General features: G+C 46.9%; 2 protein-coding genes across 2 annotated transcripts; one reads left to right on the top strand and one right to left on the bottom strand.

Annotated features, from left to right (window-relative positions):
- Positions 1 to 10,117: 10,117 nt before the first annotated feature.
- LOC135389686 (uncharacterized protein K02A2.6-like) lies at positions 10,118 to 11,611 on the bottom strand. Its single transcript, XM_064619720.1, has one exon. It carries the CDS (start codon positions 11,609 to 11,611, stop codon positions 10,118 to 10,120), a length of 1,494 nt encoding a protein of 497 aa, XP_064475790.1.
- Positions 11,612 to 15,721: 4,110 nt separating this feature from the next.
- Positions 15,722 to 22,444, top strand: LOC135387356 (uncharacterized). The gene is made up of 3 exons (XM_064616583.1): positions 15,722 to 16,016; positions 20,428 to 20,859; positions 22,264 to 22,444. Exons 1-3 carry the CDS (start codon positions 15,768 to 15,770, stop codon positions 22,279 to 22,281), a joined length of 699 nt encoding a protein of 232 aa, XP_064472653.1. The 5' UTR covers positions 15,722 to 15,767; the 3' UTR covers positions 22,282 to 22,444.
- Positions 22,445 to 22,705: the final 261 nt, after the last annotated feature.

Here is a 22,705-nt window from a genome sequence, read left to right as displayed (position 1 = left end):
GATATAAAACACATGGCCCCAACGTGTTGATACGTGCACTGCGGCTGCGGAGGCCCCTTGACCTCATTTCTCGGATCACATGATTTACGACTACCAAAGCATAGGAGTACCCGAGCTTTGATATAAAACAGATGGCCCCATCGTGTTCTGACATGCAGAGTGGCCGATGAAGCTCCGTGACCTCATTTCTCGGAACACATGATTTACGACCACCAAAGCACGGGAGTACACGAACTAGCCCGCCATACACGAGCTTTGATATAAAACAGATGGCCCCAACATGTTCTGACATGCAGCACAGCCGATGAAGCTCTGTGACCTCATTTCTTGGAACACATGATTTACGACCACCAAAGCATGGGAGTGCACAAGCTTAATTGGCCCCAATGTGTTCTGACATGCAGCATGGCTGCTGGTTTGTAAGCCACGAGAGCGCCTCAAGGGGGAACAGTCTGCTTCAACTCGCTTCAAAAGTAAGTTATTCGCCTCACTTAATTGTTGCACATTTCTTAGAGCTCCTTTTACTTTCAGTGCCTAGATGTATACACTGCTTTTTTGACCCTCACGATATCGAGGATGAATCGTAAGACGATTCTCGGGACGGCGCACCTCCTACACTGTGTGCTCATGTGATGAGATCGCACCCCGACGTGGATATATCCTTCCTGCCCTTCTTCCAGACTGACAGTGCATTTAGAGGTGTCGTTAAAAGGTACGTGCTGTTGGCATCTGTTCACAATCAGGGAGTGGAGGATTTGCGACAATATTTAATGAGCCACTTTCACGATATGGTCGCTATATTGAGAGCGCAACGAATACCCTTTAGGTTTTGCATCTGTTCTGATATTTTAATGGTGAAGGAAACTCGGGGGGAGATAATCGCACACATCGCCCACTTTATGGCGTTTGCTCGCAAAGTCCACAGTGACGGAGCCATCGCGAATACCCTAATGGACGTGATTCAGGAGTCCACAGGGCGCGTAGAAAATTATCAGCGGGAAGGGAGCGGGTTCGCGTCCACCGACGTTCAAAACGTTCAAATATGTATTTCCGCGGTGAAAAAAAAAAAAAAATTGGATGCAATGGAGCGCTTCCCGATCATTTGGCTAAACGCAGGAACGTGCTAACAAATATTTATTTACCGGCACGTAAGGAGGTTGAGTGTTTTAAATACAACACGCTCGCCCTCCTGCATCCACAGAGTTGGAATACATGGTCAAAAAAATATGAAAATTACGCCGCGGAGCACTGGTGGCCTAGTCGCTTCCCCGTTTCCTACTCTGACCTGAACGAATTCGAAGACAAAAACATGATATCCGTGTACGTATACGAGTACGTCGATCAGGGAGTGCACGTGTCGCGACCCCCAAAACTCGAGTATGAAAAGAAAATTCACTTACTGGCTATAGACCAGCATCTTTTTGGAATCAAGTCCCTCGAGCGGTTACTGATTAGGAAAGATAAGCGTTTCGTCTGCGGGCGTTGCACGCGCTCTTTCCTGAAGGAAGAGAGCATGGCGAAACACCGTCACCTGTGCGCGGACGTAAACGAAATCATATTGGAATTTTGCGAACCGGGCAAAAACTTTGTAGAGTTTACTAAAATACAGTACAAGCAGCGGTATAACTACGTCGTCGCGTTGGACACGGAGAGCGTACTCGCACCCAGGGGTGTTGGCATGCAGCGTCACGTCATCTCTAGCTTCTGTGCCGTGCTCGTGCGCACCCACCACTCGAAGGTGATGCGCATCAGGACGCAACACGGTGAAGATTCCGCGAGGCAGTGCGTGAAAGCTTTGATGGAAATGCGGGACGAGATGATCGCCCTGAATGCCTGCCCCGCGGAAATGGTGCTGAATGATGAGCAACGAGCACGGCACAGAGCTGCCACCCACTGTGTGTACTGTAGGCGGGAATTCGCGCAAGATCTACCCCGTGTCCGGCACCACGACCATTCCAAGCGTTGTACTGCCAGCGAGACAAATTACATCGCGACGCTGTGCAACCCCTGTACCGTGGCGTGCACCACGTGGGAAAGACTACCCATCATGCTGCACAATCTGGCCTACGATTTGGCCGGCCTTTTGGAATTTCACCTTCTCAGGTGGAAGTGAGCTCCCTTCATCGTAGCCAGTTCCATGAAAAAAATCCAATCATTCGAAATTGGCGCCTTCCTATTCAGAGATACCATGCAGTACCTAAATTTGTCGCTGGGGGAGCTCGTGGAAACCATCAAACCTATTGGGGGCGCAGAGGCGTTCCAATGCCTGAAGCAGGTATTTGGAGACGACTACGAAATTTTGCTTCGTAAAGGTGTATTCCCATAGAGCCACGTTAGCGGTCTACGACGAATTGGCTCTGCCGGCAAAATCCGCCTTCCGAAATGATCTTACGGGGGAGGATATAAGCGATGAAGACTATCAGTACACGCTGCACGTATTTGAACATTTTGGATGCTCGAATGTGAGGGATTATAATGCATTGTACCTGAAAACGGATGCCCTGTTGCATGCTGACGTAATACAGCACTTCCGACGCCTGTGCTACGATGCACGCGGTTTGGAATTGCTTCATTGCGTTTCTCTGGCATCCTATTCGTGGCAATGCCCTCTAAGTTACACGCAGGCAAAATTGGAACTGATCATCGACGAGGACATGTACCGAACCATTGAATCGGGTGTTAGAGGCGGGCTCTGTCAGGCGAGCAGGCGTCATTTACGGGCTAACAACCCGCTGTGCTACGATCCCGATAAAGAGGAGGTGTACCCCCATATCGTACATAGATTGCAACAATCTTTACGGATTCAGTATGATAAAGCACCTCCCCATCGGCGATTTCGCATGGGTCGAGGATTTTAGCTCCGTGGATTTTATGCGTCATCCCACAGATTCGGACGTGGGATACTTGTACGTGTGCGATTCGGAATATCCAAAATCTATCCACGCGCTGACGTGGTACTTCCCTCTGGCTCCCGAGAAGGCGGTCGTCCCGAAGGAATGGCTCTCACCATTCCAGCGAGGGCTCCTCGAAGAGTTAATGTATCAGCCGGCGAACAGCAAAAACCTGCTGCTTACGTGCACGGACAAGGTCGAGTAGGTTGTTCATTACGCGCTGCCTGCGCTCTATTGTAGACTGGGCATGAGGGTGACAAAAATTCACAGAATTCTAAAATTTCGTCAGGCACCATTCTTGCGTCCCTACAGCGAGGACAATGTTGCCAGACGCGTCGCCTCGAGCACGACGTTCCAGAAAAATTTCTATAAAATCTCAAATAATGCAGTCTTCGGGCGTACGTTGCTAAATAAATTTAATATGCGGGACATTGGAGTAGCCTTCGATGAGGAGACGGCGAGTCGCCTCGGGAGTCGGGCGGAATGTGTACAAATGGAAATTTTGTCCCCCGATTGTGTCATGTACGAAATGCGCAAAAGAAAAGTGCAATGTGATTTCCCCCTGCAGATTGGCTTTACGATTTTAGAACTGAGCAAGTTAAGCATGTACTCATTCTACTATGAAATCCTGCTGAGTAAGCTCACTTGTCCGGTGATTACCTGCTACTTTGACACAGACTCTTTGATCCTCGGCCTATTCTGTAAGGACTACGAAGGTCAGTTTACGAGCGATCGCCGACGAACATTTAGACTTGTCTTCCTTCGATCGGGATCACCCGCTGTACAGCGAGAGGAATCGCGGTAGGCTTGGCGCGTTCAAAAGTGAAACATGTAGCGTACCCATCGAGGAAGGAATATGCTTGAAAGCCAAAATGTATTCCATCAAATTAGCCGGAGGAAAACAGATAGCAAGAGCTAAAGGGGTCAAAAAGAACATTGTGCGCAAACACCTCCTCCACAATGCGTACTGCGATACCCTATTCAAGCACGCTAGCGTATCGCACGAACAGGTGTCAATAGTGGGAAAGAAACAGTGCATGTACACCATCAGAAATGTGAAAAGAAGTCTGATGGCGTACGACGACAAACGATACCTCTACAATGACGTGGACTCCTACCCGTACGGAAGCTGCGAATATGGTAAGCTCGAGTGGATGACATAGATAGCGCGATTTCACCTGGCGTTCTTTCCTCCGCACAGATAATACAGTGGATGAGAAGGAGTAGCGTCATTTGGACTGCGTCACTGGAAGGATGTGGTACCTCGTTCTCTTCTCGCTCGTCTCGTGCGCGCTGGCGCTGGACGCCGGCAACTTTACGGCGAGCATCAAGCTAGAGAAGGATAAGCACACATACGCGCACGAATGCCCCGGCGACATCTTGGCCATCAGAGAGTGGCACCTGGTACCTATGCGGTCCGGCGTTAACCTGGACAGGAACGCTACTGGATCGCTGCGTACGTGCCTTCACTCGCTGGACGTGAGCGACAGCTACGAAGATATCCAGTGCACGCGGAAGTGCCATCTCACAGAGGACGACATTTTTCTCAGCCGCTGTCCCAGAGACGTCTACATGATCCGTCACTTCCGCGAAACCACGCCCAGCATCAAAGGAATCAATCTCTCCAAGACCGCTGTGCTTTTTCTCAAACATGTACTCAATAAATGTTGAAATGCATTTTGTTTCCCTGCCTGTCTGAGATAAAGCTGCAGCAGGGTCGCTGCCGAGCGCGCCATCTGGCGGGCGCTAACGAAGGCTATGTTCAGCGGGCTTAGTCAGCCAATCAGTGGGCTTAGAACGGGCCAATCGGTAGGCTTAAATTGGGGACGGCCAATCAGAGGGCTTAGAAAGTCTGGAAAATGTGGAGAGTGATCAGTAGGCTCCGAATGGACCAATCAGCGGAGCCAGTTGATTAGCATAAAGGGGCGGAGCTGTGCTCAGCGATACGCATGCACCAATCAGCGTGAAGCGGCCAGAGCCGAGTAATTAGCATAAAGGGGCGGTGCTACGGTCAGCCAATCAAAGATCAGCAGGCTTAGCATGAGCCAATCAACGTGAAGTGGGCGGAGCTAATGGCGGCCAATCAGATGGCTTTGGATTTGGCTTGTGTCGGATTAGAATTGGATTATGGCTTAGAATTGGATTCGAATTGGATTGGAACTGGATTAGAGAAAACTCTTGGCTATAGGACATATATTTATACTACTCACATGGTGGATAATAGACGTCTAACCCAGGGATAAGTTGAGAGTAGACGTCTACTAGACCTCTATGGGATGTTTAGTGAATGTTTGCATCTATATGTCTACTAGACCTCTACTGGGTTATACATTTAGTAGCCATCTCATTTGGAAGCCTACTAGACCTCCACAGTTTTAGATATTTAGACATGTACTAAAAATGGCTCACGAGACACCAGCACAGCGTTGCAGGCTAAAAACCTCCCTTCTGCGTAGTATAGCAGCTCGTATGAATTGTGGACCACACTTAAAGACTCCCAATGTCGTGCTTTTTTTTGCGTGCGCAGGGGGACATGTAGAGATAAAATACACGGAAAGGTTGCCAGGTTGGTGAGAGCTACGAGGACCTGCTGGTCCGCATTAATTTGCTGAGGCTGCAGGCAAGGCCGGTGAGAGGCGGGGGGGAGCGGGGATGGGGCCCGCAGAACCAAGGCCTGTCGTAATCATACAAAGAAGAAGTACTGAACTGTGTTATCACGACGGTATCGTGAGGAGGGGGTCCCGGGCACGACCCATCCCCAGGGCCTGTAATTTTGCTCGCTGTCCCTGGTTGCACGCAGTCCACACTGAAATACGTGGTCACTGGGACACTAGAGTAGTCACAATCAAAGAGTGACAGTCAACGTCGAGCCCAGCCTGTGTCTGTCAGAAACCGTTGCAGGGCGTCTGCCGCAAAGCGTTAGGATGGTGGATTGTTCCATAGCCCTAGAAGAACTTTCAGATACTTTCGTGTGCGGGTACTATTTCGTATTTGGAATTAATGTTGAAATTGTTCTACTCTGTCTGGCTGCTTCTGTCTCCTAGCTATTGCACTGATCCCACGGGTGATTCCCTTTCTTTTTCTTTTTTTCTGCCAATAAATTCCCCCCACCCCCTCCACGGGTGATGGAGTTAGTAGACAAAAGAGCGGCGAGAAAGCTGGCGAGCTGGTGATAATTGATCTTCATAACGAACCCTGAGACTAGGGAAGAAACCTGTTTAGTCCTGTCCTGTTTAGTGTGTTTTTATCCCCAGTCTCAATGTTCGTTATGAAGATTAGTAGACAAGCTCGACCAGAGCCGCGTATGAGCTCGATTTTTTGCAGCCCTCTCTCCCCCTCCTCCCCACCCCCTCCTGCGCATGGGATCTCAGGAAAGCCAATTCCATCATGGAGTTCGGAAATGCGACGCGTAATAATTGTAGAAGAAACATTACCTTTTTTTAAAGAAAGCCAGTGGTTCAGGTAGCATTGCATAAGCATTCGCAAAAAAAAAAAAAAAAGCAGCAGCACAAAGCGAAGTATCAGCAGCAGAAGTAGAGACGAAAGAGGAGACCATTTGGAGCAATACGCAACATAATTAGCTTGTGAGCCGTTCTTGTGCTCTCCAGATTTTTGAATATAAACGGTGAGCACATAAAGTACGCATGACAGACCGAAGGAAATCATCGTAGCGCTCATGTCAGAGCGTCGCACGTTCAAATCACGTCTTCGCAATTACGCAGAAGTTTAAAAGAAATGGAGCTGCAGGCGCCAACCAGGGAGACCACATAGCTCAAGAAACCATCCAGTTATTTGAAGAAGGAGGAGGTAGCTGAAAGAAGAAAAAACACACCCACATCCACAGCTTTCGATGCAGTAGCAGCATCTGAAGGTGGTCAATAAAATAATAGTGTAGCTGCGCTGCAGATGAAATTAAAAACGTCAAGGATGCCTTTCAAATTAACCGCCCAAAACCACCAAACTTTCCTCCTACAGTCTGAGGGAGCTTCCGAGCTTCCACAGAACAGAAGAAAAAAGCCGAACTCCTCTCTGGCTACGTGCCTCTCCCGCCTCTCCTCTCTGGTTTACCCTCTCCTCCTCTCTTTCGACCAGCGCAGCACCACGTGACTTCCACACCATGTGACCCTCTCCCTTTAAATTTGCAAGTCTGTGCGCGCCAGGTCACTGGAGCTCATCCAAAACTGCCGTCAAACTAAGGAAGCCGCCATTAGGCGTCCCCGTGTTGCCAGGCCAGAACTTGCGGAGCCCACTAGTTTTGGCGGAGGAAATCTGAACAATGGTTTTGGTTCATGTTTGTCGTTTTGTCACTGTGTGTACCAAACAAAGACGAAAATAGAAGTAAAAGTAAAGTAGAAGTAGAAGCAAAGTAAAAAAAACGAAAATAGAAGTTACCGAATCTAGTCCCTAAACTCAGGTGGTGCACTGTTGATAAAAGTACACTTCGTTTTGCATGATCTTAGGAACCATACTTCAACAGAATATTTATGTAATATGTCGAACATACGTATCCATTCTTTTCTCTTCACTCATGTGCTTTCATGTTTACAGGTGACTTCCTCAGCGGAGCCTGAAACCCCTTAGGTGAGACAGCATGATCATTGTAACCCACTATTCAGAGCAGACAAATGCTGTGCACCCTCTTTCTAGATGAATCTTTCATGCAGTGTCTTGCCTATCATTCGGGCTCTGTATATTGTTCACAAGTTTTTTACCTTTTTTGTTATTTGATTTACAGTTTGCTTTATCATGTGCACAAATATGATATTGAGGGGGACATTTTCTTGTTTACACTTCTTATCTTATAATCATTGCTCAGTTAGATTACATCATTTGCATTCACCGGAACTGGATTTGTATATTGTGTTATTATCCTCTCTCAAATCAGGGCAGCCCATGTGTATGGCAGCTGAAGTCTTTCACCAGGGTAACATGCCAGGACAACACCAGCAAGTGCTATGCAGGTCACCTCTAAATTAAAGGAGCCTACCTTTGATGCACTATGTCCTCATGAGATTATGTTCCTACTACAACTCTGCGCTTTGTTTCACATTACCAAAAAATAACCCTACCAACCATTATCATACCAGTGGTGTACTACTGTGCTCAACCAGTTCAACTTGCTCTGGTCATCCTGCAAGGCCGTGCAGCTACTTCAGCCCTTATTTGCTGGTAACACTGGTGCCAATACAGTTGTTAGATGAGCAGTGTGACAGTACAAAATAGAACATATCCTGTGTTCTATCGAAAATAAAAATTATGCATGTATAGCATATAATGTGTATATGTAGATGTTAGGTCTTAGTTATTGTACTATTTGATCTAAACGTCGACATTTCATCTGTTTGAGCCTGATGCCCTGGTCCTTGACGCACATACAAGTGTGCCCACACCCTCAGAGGAGCCTGCACAGCTGAGGACTCTGTCCCGGTGGCAAATGAAAAAGATATTTCACAAAGAAAGCAGATTTCTGCCAGGCGACCAACAAGCAGTTTACTTGCAATAGTACCAATTACTTGTCGTTTTTTAATTGCAAAATATAGGGCATGCTACGTGACTACTGGGGTTTTTTGCTTCTTTCCAGTTACCTCAACTGGTGACTTTAAGCTTATGTAACACAATAATATAAGATGGCAATGAAGCAGGTGAACTGGTGTCGTGAGATTGTGTCCCCCAGTCTTAGGGTTATGGATGTATTACAGAGTATTGGGAACCTGGTTGAACAATAAATTTGTTAAACGACAAACAGTTATCAGAAATAAATACGATGAGCAGAATACTCTTACACAATATGCTGCAGCTGAGTTTCTGTGGGCATAGTGGTTGGCAATGCTAAATGTTCAGATTTACGACGTGCTCAACATTGAATACAGAATACGTGACGTGCTCATAAATAAATTCTTGCGTGAAACATATTCTTAGGCAAACAACAAGTCCTTCGACGGAAGGAAATACAGCCATCTGTAGAACAATAAATGCAGCGTAAATCAAAATCGCCTGAAGGCGGGAAGCTGCTTTGCATAATAACAGTAATGATGTCGAAGAACACGAGTTGAAACAAAGTAAAACAAAACATTAGACCACCCAGTCTTTTAGGACAATTTGTGCAAACAAATCGAGCAACCAAGGGGGCATCTTCGAAATATCACAGTCCCACCTCACAACGCACTTCCTTTGTTGTGAGATTGCCAACACGTAAGCATAACTGCAACTGACGTAAATATAACTGCAACGCCAAGCAACCACCAGACACTTTTCATTGGTGACGGCGATACAACCAATACACTTTGCGGTGAATCGCTAGAGGCCCACGACTCGTCAGCAAAACTCAACTCTCAACGCCACGGAGGTACTTGAGTTCCTTGTTGTAAACGTCCACAGAGCAGAGGACGAATACATTCGATGAAAAAGTACCGCTCACATGTCATACTTGCCAGCTCAACTGTAGCAAACGATTCACACGCAAAAAGCTGTTCATTGTAGCGTGTTATCCGTACGCTTCCAACCAAGAAAACGTAATGCTTCAACTTCAACCCTCAGACGCGACCAGAGACCTTGTGACCTTCTGTGTGCGACTAGACGGCGACAGCCACAGCGGGCTCGCAGCATTACTTGCCATTGTGCAACGCCGGTGACGTAGCGGGGCACAGAAGCACAGAAGTGCTGTCCGGACAGTTACACCACTTTTACTACGGCAAGGGGTTATCGACACCACCACCAGTTACACCATCGACGGGAGAGTGTGCGCGGCAGAGGAGAAACGCGAGAGACATTTCGAGAGAGCGCTTCTCACGGAGTGGAGCTATTTCGTCCAGAAAAATTTGTGGCATATTAGTTTCTTTTCGGGAAGAACACTTTCCAGCGAAAAAAAGTATGGGGGTTCGGTAAATTTCATAGTCCCTTTAACAGTGGGCTTGTATACGTACCTCTAAGTATCTTTGTCTAAGTACCCTAAGTATTTCGTCAAGTAACGCATGGCAATTCCAACGTGGAGCCACCACGTGTTCTGCAGAACGACAGCCACGCGGAGGGTCTTGTTGTATTTTCCAACTGTTTAATTGATATTACATCAGAGTACATAGGAGCATAGTTTCCATTACGGGAGTTTGTACGCGACTGACGCGTTGAGCGCGTGTTACACTGTGTTGCGCAATATCCCACAGTTGCCAGGGGCGATCGTTTATCTGCCGATATCAGCCGAACACGACATCTCCTCCCCGCCAAATTCTTTAGTCCAGCCCCACAATCAGCCTTTCCGGAGGTCTTCTTTTTCGTTGGGGACGGGGCGTCTTTGCGACTTGTGCATTCCCATTTCCTAGATCAGGGACTGCTGTATTCGGAGCGTGCACATTCTCAGGAGTCGTGTGCAACTCGCTCGGAGGAGTATCTTCTGCTTCTGGTTGGTGTGGTCGATCCGCTACCATGGGCTCTGGAACAGCAGAGTCATTTGAAGTTGGTCCGCGGTTTTCTTCTCGAGCGTTTTGACGTTCGCAGGCACCCGGTTTCAGCTGGTCGATGTGCCGGCGCCAGACTTTGTCACCAACCTTTACTTCATAGGACAATGGTCCGTGGCGTCTGAGGACAAGACCAGTGGTCCACTTATCGGTTCCTCTATAGTCACGAACAGAAACATGTTGTCCCGGTTCAAAGTAACGTTCTCTTCCATGGTTCCGCTCGAACAATTTATCTTGCTTGTCTCGTATACTGTCTTGAACACTTGTCCTGATAAGCGACAGGCGGGTGCGAATTTCGCGTCCCAGGAAGAGTTTTGATGGAGTTTCTCCAGTCGTTGTGTGGGGGCAAGTGCGATATGCAATAAGGAACTTTGAGAGATTCTCGTGAATACTCCCTTCCCCCTGCATAGATTTCAGGCTTGATTTGAGTGTCTGGACAAAACGCTCAGCAAGTCCATTGGTTGCTGGGTGGTATGGTGCTGTCAAGGAATGTTGAATTCCATTGTTCCTCATGAACTCCATGAGCACGCTTGATGTGAACTGTGGTCCATTGTCAGTGACGATACGTTCGGGTATGCCGTTTCTGGCAAAGATCGTCCGTAGGACATCTACAGTGTAAGAAGCAGTAGTAGAGCTCATGACGATTACTTCAGGCCATTTGGAGAAGGCGTCCACAACTACCAGGAACATTTTATCTTGGAATGGCCCGGCGAAGTCCAAATGGACTCGTTTCCATGGTCCGTTAGGAATTTCCCACGGATGATATGGAGCCTTAGGTGGCTCATTTTGGTTCTTCAGACAACCTTCGCAATTCCTTGCAACAGCTTCGATGTCACGATCGATGTTTGGCCACCATACGTAGGATCGTGCCAAAGCTTTCATTTTAACGATTCCCATGTGACCACGGTGAAGCTCGTCAAGAATTGACTGTACGAGTTTCGCGGGAATGACGGTGCGAGTGCCCCATGTTAGAACTCCTTGTTGCACAGATAGTTCATCTTTGCGTCGGATGTAAGGCACAAGATCTTCGTCCAAGTTAGAACTGTCCCAGCCATTCATGACATTCCAATATATCTTGGACAGAATAACATCTCGTCGGGTTGCGTCTCGCAGTGTTGACTGAGTAACAGGAAGTTGCTCAAATTGGCTTAAATGGTAAAGCTCAGCTTCATCTGGGCCCTCCGGTGGAACATCCGGTAGAGGTAACCGTGACAAACTGTCAGCATTGCCGTTGTCTTCTGACCTCTTATACACTATGTCGTAGTCCATGCCGGAGAGAAAGAGAGCATAGCGTTGGAGACGTGCTGCTTGCATTGCAGGTATACCCTTCATTGGCGAGAAGATCTGCGTCAACGGTTGATGGTCCGTTACAGTCTGAAATGTCTGCCATATAAATAAGCGTAGAACTTCTGTACTCCCCAGATAATGGCTAGGGCCTCTTTGTCAATTTGTGAGTAGTTCTTTTCTGCCGTTTTAAGGGTTCTCGAGGAAAATGCGATTGGCCTTTCTGTCCCATCAGGCATTTCGTGAGAAAGAACTACGCCGAGACCATGTGGTCCGGCATCACAAGCGAGACGGAGTGGTAGCTGCGGATTGTAGTGGACAAGGACTGTGTCAGACGCAATAATTTCTTTAGCTTTTTGGAAGGCTACCTTGCAGTCTTTTGTCCATTTCCACTTTGCAGATTTTTCCAAAAGTGCGTGCAAAGGTCGCAAAAGATTTGCGCTGTCCGGAATAAATTTTCCGTAGTAGTTGATTAGCCCAAGAAAGGAACGCAGCTGGCTGACGTTTTGCGGTGCTGGAGCCTCAAGTACAGCACGGATCTTGTCTTGGGTCTTGTGTAAACCTTCGCTGCTGATCTTGTATCCGCAGTACACTATGCTGTCCTGGAAGAAGGAGCACTTCTGCAGGTTTGCTTTTAGTCCAAACGATTCCAGGCGCTTGAGGACTTTCGAAAGATTTTCGAGATGATCCTCTTCAGTAGTACCACTCACTAATATGTCGTCTTGCGTTGCATGTGTCATAGGAACACCCTGTAGAACTTGTTCGATGGTGCGTTGCCAGATCGCAGGTGCGGGAGCAATGCCAAACACCATCCTGTTATACCGGAAGAGTCCCTTTTCTGTATTGATAGTTAGTAAATGCTTGGACTTCTCATCCACTTCCATTTGAAGGAATGCTTGCCGGAGGTCAATTTTTGTATATTTCTGACCACCAGATAACTTCGCGAAAATGTCCTCAACCAGTGGTAGAGGATACTGATCCACGACTAAGTGTTGATTGATGGTGCTCTTAAAATCTCCACATATTCTGACTGTCCCATTGGGTTTTACTACAGGAACTATGGGAGTAGCCCATTCACTGACATTGACTTTGGTCAGAATACCTTCCGATTCTAGTCGGTCCAATTCGGCAAAGACTTTTTCCTTGAGTGCGTATGGGACTTGACGAGCACGAAAGAACTTGGGCTGAACATTTTCCTTCAAGTTTAAGGTTGCCTTGATTCCATTCAACTTCCCGATAGAGTCTTCAAATACGACCTTGTGAGTTTCTAGAATCTGGTTCAGCTTATTTTTTACTTCTTCTTGAGAAGCTTTCGTTGCAGTCGACGTCTTGAAGATTCCATTTGTTTCTTCAAGCAACTTGAATTCTTGAATCCACTCTCGGCCAAACAGTGCTGGTCCTGGGGTTCTTGCAACATAGAGTTGGAGCCTTGAACATTTCTCTCGAAATTTTACTTGAACTGTGGCTACGCCATCGGGTACGAAGCATTCACTTGTCACAGTTCGAAATTTCATGGAGGTAGGTTCCAGTGGAATGTGGCTGAAATGCTTCGAGTAGACAACTTGGGGTACAATACTTTGACCCTGTGTCCATTTCCATTGGAATTACATGGCCCTCAATTTCTGGTTTTAACCAAATGGGCTCACATCCACCACCAGTGACGTGCGCAAGTAGCTCTGAGTCAATACCCTGGCGAATGGTTCCAACATTTTCAGCCTTTGAAGTATTTGTAGCGTCCTTTTTGGTTTGCTTCGTTTTAGCTTCAGTGGACGACTTGTTTGCTGCAAGATTTTTGCAGGCGGGACGTATATGACCCTTCTTGTTGCAGTGGAGGCATACAGCGTCGAGGTATCGGCATTTCGAAGGAACATGACCCTTCTTGTTGCAGCGGAAGCACTTCTTTTCCTCGTCTCGAACTTTCGAAACACTAGACGCGGCTCCGTTTATGCTTTCTCTTTTGGTATGTAGTTCCTCCACACCTTTGGCTGCGAGCTCACATGACACCGCTTCTTGAAGCGCCTTTGCCAAGGTCAAATCCTTCATGGTGAGCATGCGCTGTTGAACAGATGTGCTTCGCAGGCCACAGACAAATTTGTCTCTAAGGGCTTCGTCAAGGAATGTGCCAAAATTGCAATGTTCGGAGAGTTTACGTAACTCAGCCAAAAACTCACTTGCTGATTCGGACTGTCCTTGAACACGATTGTAGAAACGATGCCGCTCTGACATTTCCAACGGCGTCGGAGAGAAATAGTCCGTGAGGTACTTTTTGATCGCGTTGAACTTTAACTCCGAAGGCTTCTTTGGGCATGTCAATTTGCGGAGAGTGTTATATGTTTTCGCTCCCATGCTGGCTATAAGCGCTGCCACTTTCTTGTCTTCTTGAAGATTGTTGAGGACAAAATACTCCTCTACACGTTCAACGTACGAGGTCCAGCTCTCGACGTTTTCATCGAAGGCATCAAGTCTTCCGACAAGGGGTGCACTCATTTTAGTAGCAAATTCCTGTACTCACAGTTGGCAGATCGATGATTCTACGTCATAAGACACATGCGATCAGGCGATGATTCCATCGATGTGGGAGATCCCATCGGTGTGAGAGATCCCATCCTCGTCGCCATTTGTTGTATTTTCCAACTGTTTAATTGATATTACATCAGAGTACATAGGAGCATAGTTTCCATTACGGGAGTTTGTACGCGACTGACGCGTTGAGCGCGTGTTACACTGTGTTGCGCAATATCCCACAGTTGCCAGGGGCGATCGTTTATCTGCCGATATCAGCCGAACACGACAGGTCTCACCACGGTTAGTAGAAAATTCCGATATGAATACATACGAGGACAGATCAGAAGACATATCAGCCGATTTGTTTTGGATATCTGTAACACAGGACTCTTACCAGCACTGTACCAGATATACCTGGCCCTCACATCAAGTTTACTGGGTATATCAGGTGCTGCATCTCTAGTAGATACAGATAATACTGCCTGAGACTACAAAGTATACCTGCAATATTAGCACACATATGTGGACATACTGGCATGTACACACCGATAAAAAAAACATATTGTATGCATAAAAGCAGCATGTTAGCAGTCATCAGCAAGAGTTGTGGAAGAAGTGAAGTGTTACATCGTTGGTGATGCAATTGACTGTCACCTGCATTAAAGAGCTGGGACACCTTTATTGATGTGGGCGGGGGATTTATTGGCAGAAAAAAAGAAGAACACCCTCTCTCTTATTGCTGCCTTGTGACTGGATAGTCTCTTCGTCACGTGGTTCCTCCAAACATTGCTCTCTCCCTTCGGCAGAGACGAACTGTCGTAGCGTATTGCGAGATCTTTTGGGGCATTATGGCGGGGAATCCATGTGCCGTATCGGGACAGAGATGGGGGAGATTTAGTAAGGATAAAGAAAAGGTCAGCCAGACAGACGTCGGCTTGCTATAAAAAAAAAAAAGAAATAAGGAAGAAGAGAGGAAGGAGAGAGAGATATTATATACGCAGTGCGGCTGTCGGTCTTCTTCCAGTACCCCCAGCAGGTGTAGTTCCGTATCAGGACCAAGAAGCTTATTTTTATATGCAATTTAATAACACCATCTGAAGCACCTCTAGCACAGCAGAATCACGACAATGCTAAGCCTAACGGATTCGGAAGCTGCCATCTTGCAAAAAGTAGGGTCGTTGGGTTGGGTTACTTCAGCTCACTTTAGTGAGGTTAGGCCAGTTTGAGTTTGACAGATTGGGGTCAGTCTGAGTTCCCCCCCCAGGCACGTACTGGGCGGTGCGGGCATGAGACTGTGCCGCCGGTTGGATCCTGGAAACCGCAGTAGACATGGCGGATCATCTTAAAGAAACCGCCGATAAATTTTAATTTTTGTACGTTTCACACAATACACGACGCCCATTCTTGTTTAATTTCATACCTTATTTGTACCTGTTTAAGGTAAAAACGTATATTCTTTGTGTTAACCTTCTGCCATTAAAAAAACGAGTGGTCCCAATACGGAACTACACCGCCATTTGCATTTTCCGGAACTCACCAGCTATCTGGAGGTGAAAAAAGAAGTTAACGACGTTATATGCCTCGTTCTACCCGTATTATTCCTTTTCGAATTTACGTTGCAACGGCGTAAAGCAAGATGCCCTTTCGTGATCCCAGGACTCTCAACTATGCAGGCGCGCAAGTCTGTGACAATGATGGGGATGCCTTCATGGATACCGGTGTGCCGCCTGGCCTCCGTACGCGGTGCCCTCAAGAAAGGATTCACTGGGAAATGCCTAACGCACCACTCCCTGCCGAACCATTGGCTCCTCCACAGCCTCGTTTCCGTTTCCTTGCGAACCCGGTTCCGGTATTGTTCGCCGAGCCCTTACGGACACCGATACAGGTAGATCCTCTTAACCCGTTCTAGTTTCCCTTTTAAGGCGTGACTGTTTGATTCGGCACAAAGACAGCACTTATCGCTCGCTCTTCAAACAACACTTCACCGCGTAGCCCGCTTTTAGACAACCACCGTTCCATGTGATACCTATTTCTCTGCTGATATGTTGAAAATGGGAGGCAGTACTCCTATATCAGCTCCCCTAAAAATTCAACAACTCAGGGGCGAGAACGTTGTCATTCGGGATTATGGTTGGCTAGGAGCGTGCTATGTGGTGAAACTCGTTTTTAAGAGTGTGTTACACTATTGCGGCTCGTACGTTGCCACGAAAAGGCGCACGCCCCGCGCTTTCCACAAATCGGGAGTGATAAGGGTATCATTCTGTGCAGTGGGGTTGTAAGAGTCTGTAAAGCGTATACTCGCGGTAAGATAGTCCGAATGAAGCACCTAAACAGTAAACCTCCGTGCTAACGTAGCGCCGAGTAAAGGGAACAAGTTGGATAAGTGGTACATATTACTACACTACTATACATGCCCTTCTGCACCTCTTCCGGTTTGTTGCCAAAACGACATCGGGTTTCGCAGCAAACACGCTCTGCGCCAACCACTATACCGATTGATAGAGTTATCGCTTCTGATTTGAGGAGCGAGACGGCCGTATACTCCTGTTTATGGCAATGCAAACTGCCACAAAGAGGCGTACGCCTCCCATTTCAACAAATCAGGAAAGTGAAAGCTATCATTCTGCATGGTGGCTGGTTCCGAGCGTCTTTAGTCGCGGAAGGACCGGAAGTCTTCGTGGCAACGGAAATTGTGACGGGGGCTTGTTTATGTTTACCCGAGAATGTCATGTATGCGCTCTTAAAACATAACGTGCCCACATAACACGCTGAAGGTCAACCATTGCCACATAACGATACCGTTGTCACTCGTGATCTGTGAAAAGCGCGTGGCGTAAGCCCCTTTTTGACAATTAGCATAATTGCATAATTGTCACAGGAAGGCGTACTTGTACAGTTTTCAATAAATGAGGGGAGAGAACGCTGTCACTCGCGATTATGCTTGGCTGGTAGCGTTCTGTGTTGTGAAGTTCTGTTTCAAGTTTTGTCTCTGAAGAGTGTAAAAAGGATAACTTCACCGCATAGCACGCTGTGCGCCAACCATCGCCACGAATGATAGGGTTACCGCTTCTGATTCGAAGAGAGAGGGGGTGTACGCCTTTTTTATATACGCCAATTTGGGTGTATGATAATTGACACAAAAAGGCGTAGCCGCCCTCTCTCTTCGAATCGCGAGCGATAACGCTATCGTTCGTGGCAATGGTTCGCGCACAGCGTGCTATGCGGTGAAGTTATCCTTTTACACTCTTGAAACAGAACTTCACCACATAGCACGTACCTAGCCAACCATATTTCCGAATGATATCATTCTGTGCCCTGATTTGTTTGAAATGGGAGGAGGCGCCTATCTGGGACACATTATGCGTGTCCCATTTAGGCGCCTTCCCCTGTTACGAACAAATCGGGACACAGAATGGTATCATTCGGAAATATGGTTGGCTAGGTGCGTGCTATGTGGTGAAGTTCTGTTTTAACAGTGTAGCTTTCAACAAGGTTTCAGCTGCCACGAAGTTCGAAACAATTGCTCGGCTTGTGATCGAAGGCATAACTGACCGTATACATGCCGTTTTCACCGCTTCCGGTTTGGTGCCAAAACGACATCTGGTTCCACAGCAAACACTCTCTGCGCCAGCCACCGTGCCGATTGATACAGTTATCGCTTCCGGTTTGAGGAGAGAGAGGGTCGTATACGCCTTTTTGTTGTAATTCAAATTTCCACAAAAAGGCGTACGCCTCCCTTTTTCACCAAATCAGGAAAGCGGAAGATATAATTCTGCATGGCGGCTGGTTCCGAGCGTCCTTAGTCGCGGAAGCACCGTAAGTCTTCGTGGCACTGGAATTTGTGGCGGGGCTTGTTTTTGTTTACCTGAGAGTATCATGAATACAGGGTTACTGCGTTCAGCTTCTTTGACTTTATGAATGCCGCCATTTCGTACACATAAGACACATATGGCTTCCGTGTACGAAATGAGAATAAAATGAAATTGAAAAGCCTCACCTGAGACACAATGCATCATCACTATACGCATATCCGAGACGATACGCACGTCGCCCTTTTATACATATAGATAGCCATTGCGTTATTCCGAATTTTAATGAGCAGTTTAAAAGCCTGAAATGTGTGGTCCTACTAATGGAAAGACCTACTATCGAGAGATGTCGGAAAACATTCTCAACTGTCGAGGCCGAAACAGGAGCATGTTTAAACAATGAACTATACAGGGTGTCTCAGTTAAATCCCCGGGCTAAATAATTCGCGAACGCGTGCACCAATCCAAGAACTTTCTTTTTTACAAGTATCTGTCCGATACCCCCTACAGGTTACGCACCGTGTGAATGACTGGGAGGCGCTCATTATTTAAATAAAAATTCAAAGGAGTTTCGTAAAAACATAAATTCTAAAGCAGGGCGCCGTCAGCATTAAAATGGGTACTACCCCTTTTGGGATCTTCAGTGGACATTATTTTCGATAAAAATCTGCCACCGAAACGGGTCATTTGTTGCAGTAATTAATTGGTTTCGGTTTACATATTTTTGTCGCGGCTGGTCGTGGTGAAGTGCAAAAGGACGCTCTTCCACTCCCTTATCCACCAACGAATTACGTGTTCTTGAGCTTACTTCGCAACGGGGCGTGCAGAAGAAAAAGTAACAGCGTCATACAGCCTTCGCCAGTCCACCACCCCGCGTATCTGAGTGATATGCGCCCTTTCTCTGTTATGATCGCACGGACGAAACACAGTTTATCGCATAGTACCTTGATATCACATGCTTCCCACTAACACAGCACTGGCCCAAACTTTTTCTTCAGCACTCCCCGTTTCGAAGTAAGCTCAAGAACACGGAATTCATTGGTGGATAAGGGAGTGGAAGAGCGTCCTTTTGCGCTTCACCACGACCAGCCGCGACAAAAATATGTAAACCAAAACCAATTAATTACTGCAACAAATGACCCGCTTGGGTGGCACATTTTTATCGAAAAGGTGTTCACTGAAGGTCCCAAAAGGGGTGGTACCCATTTTAATGCCGACGGCGCCCTGATTTATACCCCTGCCAGACGGGCACGATAAATGCCATTTCAATGCACGTTGAACGCTACGGGAAATGGCATTTGGCGTGCTCGTCTGTCTGGGGTATTAGAAGTTATGTTTTTCACGAAACTCATTTGAATTGTTATTTAAATAATGAGCGCCTGCCACTCATTCACACGGTGCGCAGCTTGTAGGTAGTATCGGACAGATACTTGTAAAAAAGAAAGTTTTTCGATTGGTGCACCCGTTCGCGAATTATTTAGCCCGGGGATTTAACTGAGACACCCTGTATACGTATCCTTGACGTCACATCGACTTCTTAGGCCACTCGAACAAATGGGGACCCCGCATTGGGAATATGTCTTCTAAAAATTGCATATCTTCGTTTTTCTCTTCAGCCTCCAAAATTCCGCGTACCTTTGATGTGAACTAATCTTTTGTAACTACTCTACACTAGAGCCCTGCAGCATCCGCGGATGGAAGCGGATATCCGCGGATATCCGCAATATACTTGCGGATTCGGATGAAAATTTAGCACTTTCTGCGGTGTGCGGATCGGATGCGGATGGCTCGAGGTGGGATGCGGATCGGATGCGGATACGAAGGCAGCGGATCGGATGCGGATATACCGCGTGCTGTCATTTTTCTACCCGCAATTTATTTGTATTGCGCGCCGACAGCCGACAGCGAGCGCATGCTCTGGTTCACCTTTGACCATGCACGGCGCCAAGACGGGAGAGGAGGCATTCAGGCGTCTCGAACCGCGCGAGCGCCGACGAGGTAGCGTTCCACGCGTTCCAGAAGTCTCTCCATATCGCGTTTGTTGAAAGGTTTACCTTTGCTTGTCGTCATGACTGAGTCCTTCCGTGACAGCATGGAGGCATCCGAAATTATACCAACATGCTTCCGGCGGTCTTTTCGCGTCTTTCGAAACGTGCGCATTTTTGCGGGTCGGATGCGGATGGTGCGTTTTGCTCAGCGGATCGGATGCGGATGTAAATTGTTGTGTATGGTGCGGATGCGGATCGGATGCGGATAACGTGTGCGCGGATGCGGGTCGGATGCGGATGCCAAAAACCTCATCCGCGCAGGGCTCTACTCTACACCGCTGCACACGTGTCAAAAGCGGAAGGCTCGTGTGAACTGCAACTGCACCACATTCCTTGCGCTTGCCAAGATTTAGACTTTAGTATACCCATTAGCCTAACCCTGCACGCGGCGTGCATGTACGAAAAAATCGTGACACTATTGTATATTGGCACATTGCAGGCTCTCCCTCCACCTCTTCCTGCAGGAGGGTACTCCGAGCGAGCCGTCAATAACGACGCTGTGCGAGCGTGGTATCAGCAACAGGGTGTACCTCACGAATCTGGATTCGAACTTGCCCTTGTACCATCGTTTGCGTCACCAATGTCGTCTATTCCACCGCCGAATGAAGAGAAAAAGGGCTCAGGGTCTTGCCATGCAGTGTTTGTGGCAGCCTTTTTCTTCGCACTATTCGGCATCTTGCTTTTTGGAATACTGAAACTTCTGCAGTTTGCCGTTAAAAGCAAAGCACAAACTACCACCTTTCCGCTGGGCAATAGGATGCCAAGGTATGCGTCTACAGACAGCATTGACTTATTGGCTGCATTCACTTCAACGGAAGAAGATACTGTCGACTCGTTTTCTCGTACTGCAGCGCTGTTTACCAATGCTACAGTGAGTGGTTTTCCTTCAGCTATGCTGTCAGAAATCGGATTCGTACAGATAAGGAGCTCTCGTGTGTCGTGTCTTGTGTTTTATTATTACTATTTCCGCTTCTATCAAAGATGGCGATAGCCTCGGGCAAAGAGCTACCAGTTTGCAGCTTGAAACTGTCCTGGGACCGCCTGTACATGACAGGTGTCAGCACGCGGTAACAATAAAAATACATAAATTTTGCAATATTCCATACTATCAGTACGTCTTTACACAATACGTAACAATGAGTAAACGGTACTACACATACTTTGCAGTACTACTTTTAGCAAAAGTAGAGGAATACTACACATATTTTGCAGCACTAGTAGCAGAAGTAGATAATAAGTCGCACTGCGGCACAGCCTGTGGCAGTATAGAAGAATTAAAAAAAAAACGTGAGCTTGGGGTCTTAAATTTGCGCATTCTTGACCCCGTAGCTACATGCGCCAAAGTTTCGTGGTCATTCTGTAGTGCTCTCCGCTATTCAACAACAAACGATACTTATTTACTATACTACTATAGTGTCGGAAGCCTAAACCGGAGTGTGTTTATAAGCCATATATCATTCGAATTGACACGGAATTTTCCATGTTTCTCTGGAACGTGTTTGAACTGTTGTCATTTTTTGTTAGCTGAAGTGGAATATTTTCTGTAAATTGTATCATGGCAGTAAGTCTATATTCGTATACATTTGTAATTGAAATAATAACTAGCTTGGTAAATAACGGTTGCGTATGCGCCTGAAATGGTTGGTTACAGATTGCTCGAAACGCTCTCTTTTGCACTGTAGCAAGCTTTTTCTTATGTTTGTCATTGATGTCGTGCCCTATACCAGCTCATCGTAACACAGGTGAGAGAAAAATGAAGAGTTGTAGATTGTCAGACCATCAGACCATCTCCGATCAAAGCTAACCAGCGTTGGTCAAATTGGGCCTTAGTGACACAAGACGTGGAACCAATCTAGAAATACCGTGAAATAGGTGTAATGGAGCACATGCTGATGGTGAGAAGATCCCTCTCGGAGAAACTTTCTCGTTTTGTACAGTGAAAGACGAATTTGTCGATTTTAACTTTGACGGGCTGCACGATAGGTGAGTCTTCTATCAGAAAAACAATTTCGAGCAATGCTAAATATAATTTCACTGCTCCTTTAAAACTCACACACTATCCGACTGTATTTAGTGCGAAAACAGCCGTAGAATTTAGATGGGCATGCATGCAGAATATGCTCCTGTTCAGCGATTGTAGCTGCTCGTACGTCCACGACAAAGCTTGCCATACAAATAGGAACTGTTTTGAGTGTAGTCGAAACTGAACAAACTTCGATTTCATCACAGCGCATACTTATACTGTAAAATAATGCGTCATTCTCTTCATCCTCAGATTGTTGGATCTCCATAGGCGTGATGAACTTGCCTGCTGTGGTTCCCGCTCTCTGCCTGCTGTGGTTCCCGAAATTCGCCTGCATCTTTTCTGTTGCATCATTGCAGAACCACAAGACATACTCTACTGCTTCACGAGGGCGGACATATAACAGTGGCTTAATAACAATGTATTGGACTTCCCTGTGCCGAGTTGTCATTACATTCAATCTCAGTGAAGTAACAGGCGAAGCCTCAGTACAACCAGGCACGTTGGCCTGGCAAAGGTTGAGCATACAATGCCTAGAAATGAAATGACAGTACATTGCATTCTCGATTGGTTAGTCATTAATACAGCGACCAACTCCGACATATCCTGCGACATCGTATTCCGTGTGATACATTTATCTGTTTATTTTATCTGCGCTTTAATTGTACGAAGAATGTTTGATATGAAAGAATGC

Source organism: Ornithodoros turicata, chromosome 3, assembly GCF_037126465.1.
Source record: "Ornithodoros turicata isolate Travis chromosome 3, ASM3712646v1, whole genome shotgun sequence".
NCBI classification, from domain to species: Eukaryota; Metazoa; Arthropoda; class Arachnida; order Ixodida; family Argasidae; genus Ornithodoros; species Ornithodoros turicata.
The sequence above is the reverse complement of the archived record's forward strand: the minus strand, read 5'-3'. Positions and strand labels throughout refer to the sequence as shown.